Source organism: Centropristis striata, chromosome 14, assembly GCF_030273125.1.
Source record: "Centropristis striata isolate RG_2023a ecotype Rhode Island chromosome 14, C.striata_1.0, whole genome shotgun sequence".
Classification (NCBI taxonomy): Eukaryota; Metazoa; Chordata; class Actinopteri; order Perciformes; family Serranidae; genus Centropristis; species Centropristis striata.
Genome location: NC_081530.1, coordinates 22076991 through 22090611, shown reverse-complemented (window position 1 = coordinate 22090611; position 13621 = coordinate 22076991). Strand labels below are relative to the sequence as shown.

Sequence of the window (13621 nt, the reverse complement as noted above, 5' to 3'; positions counted from 1 at the left end):
AAACCTGTCACACTTCCCAAGCGCCAAAATCCACACATGTCCTGCCACTGCGTTGCCTTGGTTACGCTTGAACTTGGGGCCTGGAGTATTGGAGGAAGGATGAGGGTGGGTGAGCCGAGGTGCCTTTTCGGGATTGCAGGTGGAAGCGCCGGTGACCTCACAAGGCTCGTCGTCGCTCCGTCTGCTGCCAGGAGTGACAGTCAGAGCCTGCGTGTTTGGCGGCGGGAAGCCGACTTGTGTGAGAGGATGAGGATTGGCAAAGGAGAGCGGCTGGTACAGAGGAGACCATTTCACGCAACACGGCTTCCAGGAAGTCAGTCATCAAAGATGCCAAAGGAAAGCTGCATCTCTTTCATAGCCGGCCAAACGGAGCAACCAGGCGTGGAGGGCCCTCTAGAAGACAATATCCCCTAACTAATGCCATCTGGGATGACTTTCCTGGTCCTTGTGTTGAAGCCTCTCACCCTTAAACCATTCATTTCAACCTTCATTTCAAATATACTTTGGGGCTTGGTTATGTAGCCATTTGTTGTCCTATTTTCAGGGACCTCATTTTTGTTCATTTGATGGGTTTTTGAATAAAACTGTGCCAGTTTTACTCCAATGCACTGGAGGTTGTCTGTTACTCCGCATGTGCTTTGTAAGAAGTGGAAATATGGAGATGACACAGAGAGGAAAAGTGGGTTTTTTGGCATTACTCCAGTGTCTTTTAAAAAAAAGTGGGGCTGAGCCAAGATAAAGCACAGTTAGGCCAACAGGAAACCGGGACGTTTTGATTTGGATCTATGTTGTGGGAAATCGCCACTTGTGTCCTGCACTATCCACAGATCCAACAACAGCTGTGGGGCATTCAGGCCTTCAGGATGATCAGATAATCGCACTGCAGTGTTATTAAATGCATATAGAGGGAGGAGGAAAAGCACACACACACTAGACTGTTTGTCATAATGTTTAGTATTACACCTTGAGATAAAGGTTACACCTAAGATAAAATTAGATAAGTTGTCAGGAAAAAATAACAAATGTATAACAAAAGACAATCTGTTGCCTCGGGGTGTCTGATTCATCCTGGAAAAAAGTCAATATACCGAGCTGAGACCATAAAACTGTAGAATTTCACAGAGAGCCATAAAGACGTATTTCTGTTAAACTTTCTGTAATACAGAAGCAATCTGATGTCTCGGCAATAGGCCACAGTTTGCTTCCTCAACACCATACTGCAGTGTGTTTTTGTTCTATTGTGTTATAGATTTCATGGCAGAAATATTTCCTGGAAAGCAAGGAATTGTTCAGTATGACCATATTATTCCTCAGAGGGAACCTCATGGGGAGGTTTCATCATAGTTATGGGGTCACACAGTGTTCACAGAGAAATGACTCCTGTGAATGAGGGAGCAGTGTCTTTTTTTTCTCCTTTTTGCAGTTCAGGAATCATAAAAAAAGGGGGCAGTTTAACTTTGTTTACTTCACTCTCCAAGGACGTGACACTACCATTACCACTGAAACCAGGCTGGATTTAATTTATTGTTTTATAAAAAAAAAAGCAATAAACTTGCTGTTCTTCCTGCAAGTGTTTCATTTCATTCAATAATAAATAAGCATTCATTTACTGAATTAAAAAACCCAGCTATGGAAAAGAAAATCAACCTTTGGCTGACTGAATTGAATTGAGGTTGACCCACGGTTTAATACCTTTCTGGTGCTTCACATGATATAAAAAGACCATTTCCATATGAGGAGCAAGAGTTTTGTAATTCGCAAAGGTCCATCCATGCAGTGTCACCAGGGAGAAAGCGGAGAGGGAAGGAAATCACTTAACAGCTGACAAATGGACTCAGGAGAGGTGCTATGCTCTGCTTCATCTCAGCGTATTGATGGAGCCACAACCTTCTCTCACTTTCTCACCGCTGAAGGTGAAGCATGATCCCGCCTCCACTTGCATGTTTAGTAATAAATGGTGCCGATAACGTTCTGGCTTGCTGAAGTGTCGACATTTTTCTTCTCCGTTAAGCCAAATGAATATCTTGTATCAAGAAAATAATGCACATCCCTCTATTTATGGCATGTATTATGATCTAAGGTTAACATGCTGGAACAGTTATTGATATGTGAAGCGGCTATGCAGCAGGGAAATACAGCTGCTTTTTAAGACTCCAGGGTGCATTAATAGAGATGACTGATGCTCCTTACCTCTGGATATCTATTTCTTTGACATTACATTGTCTTTAAGCAATATAAACATGTTTTTCTACTAACTCCCTTTTTGATGTAGTGTATGAATGTAGTATTCAGCCTTCCTGTAGTTATTTTACTTGCTTTAGACCAGACAAGAGTTGTGCTCCACCCCTCTTTAGTCATAACTCAAATCAGTCAGGTCAAATCTTTGTTGCTGTTTTTATCTTTTGGCATTTTTGTGCCTTTTTATTGGACAGATGAAGAGTGTAGTGTAAGACAGGAAACAGGAAGAGAGAGAGAGAAATATATAAAATGCAACAAAGGTCCCAGTGTTGGAATCGAACCGAGAATGTTGAGATTATGTGGCATGTTCAAGGTAGGAATGGGTATTTGGAAGAAACCTGCCAACTCGAACATCTATAACGTTAACGATCAATTAATCGATTATTTGCTGTAGTAAAATAAAAGATATTAGATAGTATGCAAAAGCCTGTTTTGATAATGGAATGGAATTATTTTGAAAGGATAAAAAGAGACTTAATCCTATCGATCGTTAAACTAAATCAACTGAGATAAAACTGTAAAGGTAACGTCCAGGAGTTCATTGTTTATGTTTAAGCCCCCGAACAGGCATCAGGTTAGTTTTCACAGTAATCTTGCATACTTAAATGTTTTGTGTTTAAATAAGTTTTGGATACAATTAAACCTAATAATTCATGCTAGCAAGGTTTGATACAGTGAGCTAGTTTTGCGCAAATTAATACTCTGTATTTCTGTGTGTTTTATAATTGTTATAGCAACTTTCAGTGTGCAAATTGTAGCAGTGATACTGATACGCAGTCAGAGATAACATTAAAATTAAGAAATACACAGAACGATTAAAAATTCCATGTGATCGACCAAATTCTTAACGACCATTTATTGATCATTGATTAATTATTCCCATCCCAAGTTCAAGATATTCATGATTAGTGGAAATTAACCATAGCAGTGAACTTTTTGTGAGCAATTTTTATCGTACTTGGTAATAAAATCCTATGTTGTCCCATCCGCACGAACCCGCAAACAGTTTTTCGCCATCGCCTAACTACGAGATGGCGATGCCCACAACCAAATTGCAATATTTGTGCAATATTTTCAGGGGTTTGGTGTTGCCTGCGGATATACAGATAGACGAAGATTTCCTCTTCTGTGCAACATTCATTGTTTGCAGTATGATTAGCAAATTGAGGCATGAGAATGGAGCTGGAGTTGGTCCAGATTATATGTCAGCTAATTCCTATAAGCAGATATCTGCATATGAATGTAGATACATTTAAATAGGCTAATAAAAAGTTACATTGTGGTCAGACAATGGCTCATGGCTCTCATTCTGCATTCTGCCTCTTTCGCTTGTTTGTTTGACTGTTTACTGGCATGCAACTAAAGCCTGCTCAGATCTGATTGGTCAGTACTACTCAGACTACAAACAGAAACAAGAAAGCTTCTGAAACTAAAATCTTTCCCTGTTTCCTACAGATTCTGCTTATATATGTATTTATTTACTGCTATCTAACTATGACAACTTAATACTTTCTCTTCACATAACCCTAATTATAGGTGGTGATTCAAAACTAGTTTGGATGATTATCCGCCAAATCAAAGGAAGACAAAGGAAAGTAATAACAGTTACCAAATTCATTAATATGAGCTTTTTTCATGTTTTCCATATTTCTCAGACAGTATTAAGGCTCATAATGTCTTATTGGGAGTACAGTCCACAAACAGCCAAAATGCCCCCTCCAAACACAATTCACCCCTCAAAAAGACAGCCATACACAGGCATTCACACCCAAACTCATACACACACACACACACACACACACAAAAAGGATATGAATATATGAAAAAACTAACAGGGGAAACAATGTTTTTCTTCCTCATCCTCCTCCTCGGTAAATCCTGAGCAAATCAACCGCAATATAGACACACACAGAAACTAAACCACATGTGTGCACTCACAAACACACGTAGGGACAAGCCTACAGACACACACACACACACACACACACACACATCTGTTGCCTGCATGCAAAACAGTCCCCCCTCGGATGTAAGCGGATCCGATTGGCCCTTATATAAAATGGAGAAATATGGGCAGAGTGTAGCTCTCTGACGAGCCGCTGAAGGTCTGTGACATGAATCTGAGTCCGGGGACCAATCATGCATTCCAGTCGAGGAATGTCAAGCCCCTCGGATCCCAGCCTCATGTTAAAACACAGCCAACTCCTGTGATATGAAGGGCGGGTATCTTGTCACTCATGCTGCATAGCAATCAATGTTATCACGTATAACTTAAATGCCTGAAACATATTAAAACGTATCTCCCACTTGAGATGTAGTCTTTAACAAAACACCTGGACCTGGATGCATTAGTTCTAAACGCCTCCTCTTTGGCTGAATAATCCTCATTTATAAGGCCAGTGGAGGTTGTTGCATGGCTTGGGGCAGCACTTAAACTCTATGAACTGGTGAATACTTGTGCTAAAGCAGCGGCTGCAGCCGTGCAGCTTAATGTACCATACTTGGGTCTGTTCATTCCCCTTCTGGCTTTTACAGTGGCTGTATAATAGTGTGAAAATGTCTCTATTGCACTCAATAACTTGCATCAGTGAGGCATAGCTCTAAATGCTGATGTGTTGTTAGAACAATATATCCTGCCCACACACAGTTCTCAAATTTTGACCCTATGACTAAATCTGTCATTTAATGCCTGGGAGAAAATAACAACTCAATGTGTTTGTGTATTTTTTTCAAACACATCAAACTCCCTTGATTTTTTTTTCTTGAAGTTTCCATTTTTGATGCTGTTCGAACGGTGATTCAAAATGAGGGCTTCACATATTTGTCTATTTTTTCCCAGGACCTACGGTTTTATTACACCACTGGGCCTCTTTCATGCTCCTCTCTGCACTCTCTGCTGTACTGCATAAATGCATTTATCCTGCTTTGGGGGAAACAGCCTCCTCCTGTTTCATATTAACATGAACCCTAAACCTGTCGTTATATATTGTATGAATTAGACTGAACTTTGGCTTACGTTTTCCCCCTCCGGTTCTTTCGTGATGAAGAATACGAGACTGGCAAGCTTTCTAAGCACAGCTGTGAGTCTATAACACTGCCAGCGCTCCCCCTCAGTTTCCCCTGTGTGGGATGCCCTCTGACCTCTGTGAAAATCCAACAGGGGCTAAAGGCGACTGTTAATGCTCACTAGTGATGTACAGCTGTGCTTCTTTCAAGGTGGTTTGTTTTTGCTCTGCAAATGTAAATTAAATCACGGCAAAGTGGTCTTTAGATTGCATCATGTTGTTTTTTTCCACACGGGGAGTGGAATATGAATCAGAAAGATTACAGCAACATACATAATGTAAGAAGAATGTTATTATTAGTTAAAAAAATAATTATTTTTATATTTCTTTTTAAAACAATCAGACATTCAACTCTGGGCACCATGGAGGGAAGTCAAATGCCGCTCATGTCCATACACTGCCCATATTGTTATGATAAAAACAAGTTGAAAATAGATTTCCTTTAAGCCTTCTGGGCTGCAGCTTAAGATGATTTTCATTATTGGATAATTTTGTAATTTTGTTGTCTGCAGTATATGTCAGACGGTAGTGAAAAATATCCTTGGCAAGTTTTGAGACGCCATGTTTGTGTCTGAAAATTTCTTTTGTTAGCCAACCGAATGTCCAAAACCACAAAGTTTTCAATTTATAATAATGCGAAACAGAAAAGGAGAAAGTGCTCACATTTGGGAAGTTGGAACTGTTTGGGAAATGTTCGCTGGTCCAAGCTGTACTGTAAATATGTACTGTATTCCATCTTCTTGGACCTATTCTCTTTAAGTGGTTGCACGCACACCGATTTTTTCTTGTTCAGCCAAATACAACAAAGGAGCTCCTGTCCTTGTTGTCATGAAGTCGCCATCTCGATATGTGTGGAACGTGTATGTGTATGCAGACGCCAACCAGCGGTGGAATGTAACTAGGTACATTAACTTAAATACAATTATGAGGAAGTTTTACATTTTTATATGTGTATTTCCATTTCATGCTACTTAAGTCTTCTGCTCCTTAGCCTACATTTTGGAGGCAAATATTGTACTTTTTTTTTGCACTACATTAATTTGGATTCAGTTTATCAATACAAAATATGCATCAGAAAATAAATTATAATGTATTGTCATAGATTAAACTACTTTACTATACTATGAAATAATTTAATTTAATTTAGCCCCACCTTTACCAGCCATAACATTAGTTGTATTAAATACTAATAATGAAGCAACTTGCAACATGGATGTCTCACTAATTATTATCCAGTAATATTATAAAAGCTATGAGCTATGAATTCTGCATAAAGAGTACTTACTTTTGACACTTTAAGTATATTTTGATGCTTTTGGTTTGATTCTTGATACTTTTGCTTCAGTTTGATTTTGAATGCAGGAAATGTACCTTTTAACACTGTGGTATTACTGCTGCTGTCTTTGTCTATACTGCAGTCTTAACAACTTTAAAACTTGCTGTTTTCAGCTTTGTGACAATACAAAGTCAACCCATAAAAAACACTTTATCCTTTAGTAATAAAATATATAAAATTTTGGAGATTCCTGGTTTTCTTTGAACAGCTACTGTGCTTCTCTGTGATTGACAAGCCTGCAAACACTATGAACTTGGTGCAGCAGTGGCTGCTGTTTGATGACTTAATTCAGATGGAAACTAACTCTTAAGTGCCACTGCTAACTAGAGTTTGCAAATACTCCAGTGTTTGCCCTCAGTCTTGTTAAAATGCCACGGATCAGCATTTGTGCGTCCTGTATTTTTTTCTTTGCTCCAGCGGCCGTGACAGCCCAGGTAACCCATCTGAGCGCACCATAAGCCGGCCTGTCAGCAGATTCAGCCCTGTGTTTCCTGGACCCTGTTGATACCCAATATATAATGCCACACTGGGAAGCCCGCCTGCCAGCCTGTAATCCAAGCATCTTATCAAACCAATCAGCACTTTTCCAGCAAGAACACATCTCGACCGTGACAGAGGGGGGTTTCACAACATCTGGCGCTCGGAGAAGGGAAGGAAGAAGGGGAGGGAGGGAGAAAATGAGTGAAAAGAAAAGTGTGAGAACAATCTTGATGCTCTGGTATGGAGATTTTTAGATCAGCACCTCGTCTTGCTTTCTGTTTCGATACAGGTCAGTGAGCGGGTAGTCAGTTGTCAGTGCTTGCCCGCTGCACTTACGCCATTGATGTTTTTGACGGTAACATTTGTCACAGCGCTCCCTCACAGTTCCTCTCTTCTTCTCTTTCTCTCACTCGTAATAGGGGTGGGGGAAAAAGTCAATACAGCATAGTAGCGCGATATTTTGCGTGGCAATATAATATCGATTCATGGCTGCTTAGCATCGATATTTGGCATTTTGACGGCCAGTGGGCCGCCAATATTTTCGCCATATTTTTTTTTTCTTCAGAGGTAGCAGCTCACTTTTAAGAATTTACTGGAGATATTGTTATCATATGAAACTAGAAGAGTGTGTCAGGATATCGTGTTGGGAAGTTGTCGAAATAATTCAAATAAGTTAGGGTTAGGGTTAGAAGAAAAAAATCAGAGCAGTGAAGCTTAAAGTTGTTTGATTTCAGTTCAGTTTGACTGAATACTTTGTTGGTCAGTCTGTGGGTTTGACTCTCATTGTGGAGAAGTAAAAAGACTGAAGTGAGATGAATAGACTGAGAATTTTCTCTTATTTGACAAAACAATATGTTTTGTCAAAACAATATGTTTTGACAAAACAATATGTTTTGTCAAATAAAGCCATATCGCATTTTGCAATATGGTGAGTATCGCAATATGGTTTTGCGATATGGTGAGTGTTGCGATACTCACCATATCGCAAAACCATATTGCGATACTCACCATATTGCAAAATGCGAAAAAATCGCAATAATATTGTGTCGTGACTCAAGTATCTACATAAAATCGTATCGTGGGGCCTCTGCTGATTCCCTCCTCTAATTCTTAACCTCTTTCCTTTCCACTTTCCCCCAATCTCCTGTTTCCCCCCATTTTTGCTCCCATCCTTCCTCTAAACCAGCCCAGTGCAGCAGTGAGAGGTTACCACAACAGTAAGGCCGCAGCCTCTGGGAGCAGCGGTGGTCAAGGGTCCTGGAGCGGCCCTTCCTTCACCCGCACAAGTCTGCAGCACTACCTGTCCCACCACCAACAACACCCGCACCACCACCCTCAGTCCACGCACTCCAGCTTCGCCTACTGCCCGCCCCATACGGCTGTGAGTACAGCTGATTTATTTTCTCTCTGTGTCCCTTAATGTCTCCTCTTTGTTGCTCTCATTTTTTCGAATATTCTCCGCTCTCTCTCTTGTCGAGCTTCTTATTTTTAATCACTCCCTCTCTGGTGTCCATTAGTGGCCGTTACTATCAGAGAAGCAAATTCTCCTCCCCTCCCTCTCCTCATTTCTCTATCTCTTCCCTTTAATCTTCCCCTCTTTCCCACACTCTTCCCTCTCAAGCCCTCATTGTGAATATCACTTCCTCTCACTATCCTCCCCCCTTCCTCTGCTTTATATCTTCTTTTTACCCTCTCTCTCCCTCTCTCCTCTCTGCAACTTAATTTGTTTTTCTTTCATCCATCCTCTGCATCGACAGTGCAATGAGAGACTAATTGAGGTAGAGACACTTTTGGACGGCTTCCCTTGTCATTATCCTTGGAATTAATTGCTGTTCTGCAATCCGTTTGATTTGACTTTATTGGTGCGATCTGGTTCTCTAATGCAACGTTCAGGGTGTGACTGGAACTCAGGCATGAGCCAAATTGAGGAATTTTATTATCGTCATGTTGCTGTCACAGTCACAGAGCTGGAAACAAAGATTTGGCAGGTTTTTATTTCTCGGTATTTCTTCCTCTAATAAACGTATTTACGAGGCTTCACACCAAATCTTTCTCTCATTCTCTTTTATTTCCATTACGACACTCTGATATTCTCTCATCTTACATGCGCACCACTTAAATTCCCAGCTGCTTATTTGCCAGCATGTTGAGACTCCCTTGAAGCGCTTGCATGCAAAGAATGAAAAAATTGGATTGGATATGATAATCATCACTGTACGTTGGCTCCTGGTTGCACACAGCATTCCTCTTATTCTTTTCCCGTGAAATAAACGTGCACATTCATTCAGACTCTTTTAAGTGAGCAGGAAATAATCTTTGAGAGTTCAAGCTGTTGCCACTGACACCGCCTCTACCAGCACCACCTAAGGCGAAGAGGAGCAGGGGCGTTTTTTACACAGTGTTGTGCACAAACAGGAAGCAACAACAGAGAACATTCCACTAAACAGACATAAACGCTGCGACTGTGGCTGTAGTTGTGGCGGGGCTCCGTCATATGTTTTTTTGGAACATCTTGGTCTTTTCTGTTCTTTAGGGCCACACCCCCGGGAAGCACAGTCATCGGCATCAACATCAACACACGGGACCCAGAAGTGTCTTTGACCTAACTGGGTTGTTTTTTCCACAAGCTGACCCAACATGAAGCCACTTTTGTTCTCCTATGACTAAGCATGGCCTTTGGTTGTCTGAGTGGCCTCGGCCAAGGAATCTCTCCCTAGACTCAGCAGACATGCAGTAGCTGTATTAAATAGGGCTGAGTATTGAACCTCCAATATTTACAACCTCAATACGACTGAAAAGTGTCCACAGACTTTCTGTTTGTTTTGTTAAATGAAGCGAAAACCTGGGGCTCCTCAGCTGGAGTCTGTGCTACTCTCGCGTTGCATCTTTTTTCAGTGAAGTGTTCTGTGTATTTAATGTCAGTTTTGATTTTGATAAATGTACTGATGGGTGGCCACTTGAAGGAAAAGCTATACTGTTTAAAAAGAAACGTGAATCCATGATATCCTGGGTACAGGAGCTGCCGTCTTGTGCATTTGGAGCCAGAGTGTGCAGTAGTGAACAGCTGATGGAGCTGCTGGTCTGAGTTCACACCCATACAACAATCAAACGTCAATCACAGCTGTTGATTACATAACACCAAATAACACCAAATAACTTATAAGGGAACTACCAAAAGCTACTAAAACCCTCTCTGGCAAAAAATTGTCAACATGTCATATGACATGTACTTTGAATGTTTTTTATCTGGCCCATCTCACATCTGCTATCATGGATGGGGTGGGATTTATGACCTGTACTGCAGCCAGCCACCAGGGGGCGATTGAGCTGTTTAGGCTTCACTAATGGGGAGCTGTAATGTCTTCTGTCTTCATACACAGTCCAAGGGAAAAACCAACATGAGGTAACTTAGCTTGGAAGTCTGCGGTGGTCTGTCGGTGGGATGAAACATCATTCTTCCACAAGATATACCTCATTTATTTCTATATACAACCATTATTTAATCAGGTAATCTTATAAGATTAAGATCTCATTTGCAAAGAGAGACCTGAGTGCAGCAGACGGGATAAAAAATAAACATAGCCAGACATAACAGAAAGACGGATAATTTTGTCTTTTGGAGATGATGGTGGAGAGCATTGTCTTACATGTTGATGCAAAATCTTCAATAGGTGTTGAACTGGGTTGAAATATGGTAGTTGTAAATGTCGTAGCATTCACCAAACAATTCAGTGAGTCCTGGTGAATGGAATCATTTGCACTTGATATGTTTCTCCACTTTTTTATTCAGGTTTCTTCTTTCATTTGTCCCCTGTCTGTGTGTCTGAGACATTCCAGGAAATACACTTTGGGTGTATCACAAAGCCAGCAGACAAGTTTGATGGTGCAAAAAAAAATCTCTGAATGGATTAAAAACAGACGACACACTGACGCAAATCCACAGTTGACACACCTCTGTCTTTTATTTTCCTCTTTTATTCTCCCCTTTGTTGTCCTGTGTGTTTGTGTGTTTGTGGGAGGTTGGTCGGCCACACTTCTCACACAGTACCCGCTTAACCGCTTTCGGTTACAGATCACGACGGGGTCATCAAACGCTCGGCCTCATCTTGACCCGCCACCCTCGAGCCGTGGCAGACGCCGCTGGCTTTAACTGGCCCGTTTTCATGGGACAGCGGAGACGGTTGTTTTCTTTTCAGCAGTTTTCATTTCATCCCTGCAGAAAGCAATTTCTCCCCCACTATCAAGCCTTGGTCCTGGGTTGTTACGAGTCCACATTTTGGCCTTGAGGAGGATTCACAGCGCCTGGAGATGGCTAATCCAGACACTAACAGTAAACAAAGGCACGGTTCCAGCCTTTGAGCCTGCCTTGTGCATTTTTATAGTTTCTCATATGCAACACATACAGTATATATCCACAATTCACAAACAAAATAATGCAGATGCCCTCTTTTTCCACCCTCCCCATCTATGTCATTGCTTTTATTACCTCCCTAAATGCTATTGTAATTTCAGGCATATTAGATGCAAAGAATGCCCAACAGAAAGGGAAGAAAAACAGAACTGATAGCTCAGCATGTGTCTGTCCTCTCGGCTGAGGGAGGTGAGTAAATAAAGGAAAAAAGAAAAGCAAGCGGGGATCCAGCAGAGATCAAGAAGCTTTGCCTCCAGTGGGTTTGTAATTACAATGGAAGCGGATACATTTCCACTCTTAATATGGTGGGATGAAGATCCCTCAGGGGGGAAGGTGGTATGACAAAACAGCAGCGGAGAAAGTCATGTAGAAGTCAGGAGCTGCGACTAGAAAGAGAGTCCTAGAGAGATTGTGTTATTTCCTGCAAATACACAATGCTAACTCCTACAAAATACGTCTACATACTAGGAATTTCTGTTGTCTAATACATTTTTATTGAAACATCATTTCTGTCGGGATGTTGTTCACTGGCAACGGCCTGTGTTCATAAACACAGTGTTTCCCACAGAATGAGGAGATATTTAGGATGGGGGAATAAACCGTATTCCTACATTAACTTACAGATGTCCTTGAATGCTAGGGTCCTTACATGCTTGATTATGACTTTTTGAGTCATAAAAGTTGGGTCTCTGAATTTGATAGAATTGTGTTCAGAACATAGAGAGAGGTAACCTTTGAGAGTTAACTTGAATGCATCAGTTTTGTGCAAAACTCTGGATTGATTCTTTTCAGGAATCTGGCCAGCTGCTTTCTCCGCAGGGAAAAGCCAACAGCTTTCTCCCACGCATGATCATGTTTTGATTCAGAATGTGCACAGAGAGAACAGGCTATCCACAGAAGGGGCCATTGTCAGTATGTTTGTGAGAAAGAGAGTAAGCAAGAATGTGCCAAGGAGCATCTAAGCAAGTAAAATTACACGTGGCAGTCTATGTTGATATGGTGGCGGACCACTACAAATAAATCAATATCTTGGAGCCACTTTATGATTAATACATGTTAAAATGGGTCACCAAATACACATTTGTGGTCTTTAATATACCTGGGCAGCTAGACCAAGTAAAGTTTTTGTATGTAAAACATTGAAACAGTCATCGATGAATTATTGGCCGATCTTGTGTCACAACTCAAGGAATGGGGTGTCGGTAGGTTTGTCCAATTACTTTATAAAGACTAAAATATCCTAACAACTATTGGATGGATTGCACCTGTGGTCCCTAGATAAAACCAGCTGACTTAGGTGATCTCCTTATTTCTCCTTCAGCCACATTATCAGGTCAAATTTAGTCACAAAGTTTGTGACCAAATACCTGCAAAACTAATAAGATTGCTTTCAAAAGCACTTGTTTTACCTGTGTTCAGTACTAATCTGCAATTATGAGCATGCTAACACACATAATGACCCCCACCAAGGAGGTATGTATTTGGAGTAAGATAACAGTTGTGGTGAGTGGCCTTCAGGTACTTTAGTGTAATAAAACCTGACAAACTAATGATGGCACTTTGTGTTATTGGATTCTTTACTTAAAGCCACATGGGCTGCAAAAACTCCTATTGCCTTGACTGTGACTAAGTCGCACAATATAGATTTTCTGGTCTATAGAGAATTGATCACAAGCACAATGGCGAAGAAAAGGAAACATTCTGTGTAGGTACTTTCCACTAATTGGTGTGACGGAGCCCATTTATAGGTGATGGCAATAATGGAGTGAACGTATAATGTCAGGTAAAGTGTAGGCATTGTAAATTGAGTTTCCACTCCGTTTCGTGGAGTGTTGCTCTTGGGTTATTTGATATGCGGCTTCTAGCTTTGAGCCTCTTACCTTTCAAGACTCTTCCGTGTGTGACTGCAAGAAAGTATTGAGACACTGCTGAAAAAGAGCATGTGTTCTTAGTCAACTTTCGTTGCTTATATAAACACATTTTTCTATCTGACCTCTGAGCTGTTTCATTTCTGATGGTATGTGTCCTCATTTTAAAAGATTATCTCCAAAGTGCTTAATATCCAGATGTTTCGAACACTGCTTCCATCAT

At 40.9% G+C, this 13621-nt stretch overlaps 1 protein-coding gene across 1 annotated transcript in view; it reads left to right on the top strand.

Annotated features, from left to right (window-relative positions):
* The window catches only part of rbms3 (RNA binding motif, single stranded interacting protein), a 340839-nt gene that overhangs the window by 65928 nt on the left and 261290 nt on the right, over positions 1-13621 (top strand). Inside the window, exon 3 of the mRNA XM_059350713.1 lies at positions 8306-8500. Coding sequence (XP_059206696.1) covers positions 8306-8500 — 195 coding nt within the window. The remainder of the gene's footprint in view (positions 1-8305; positions 8501-13621) is intronic.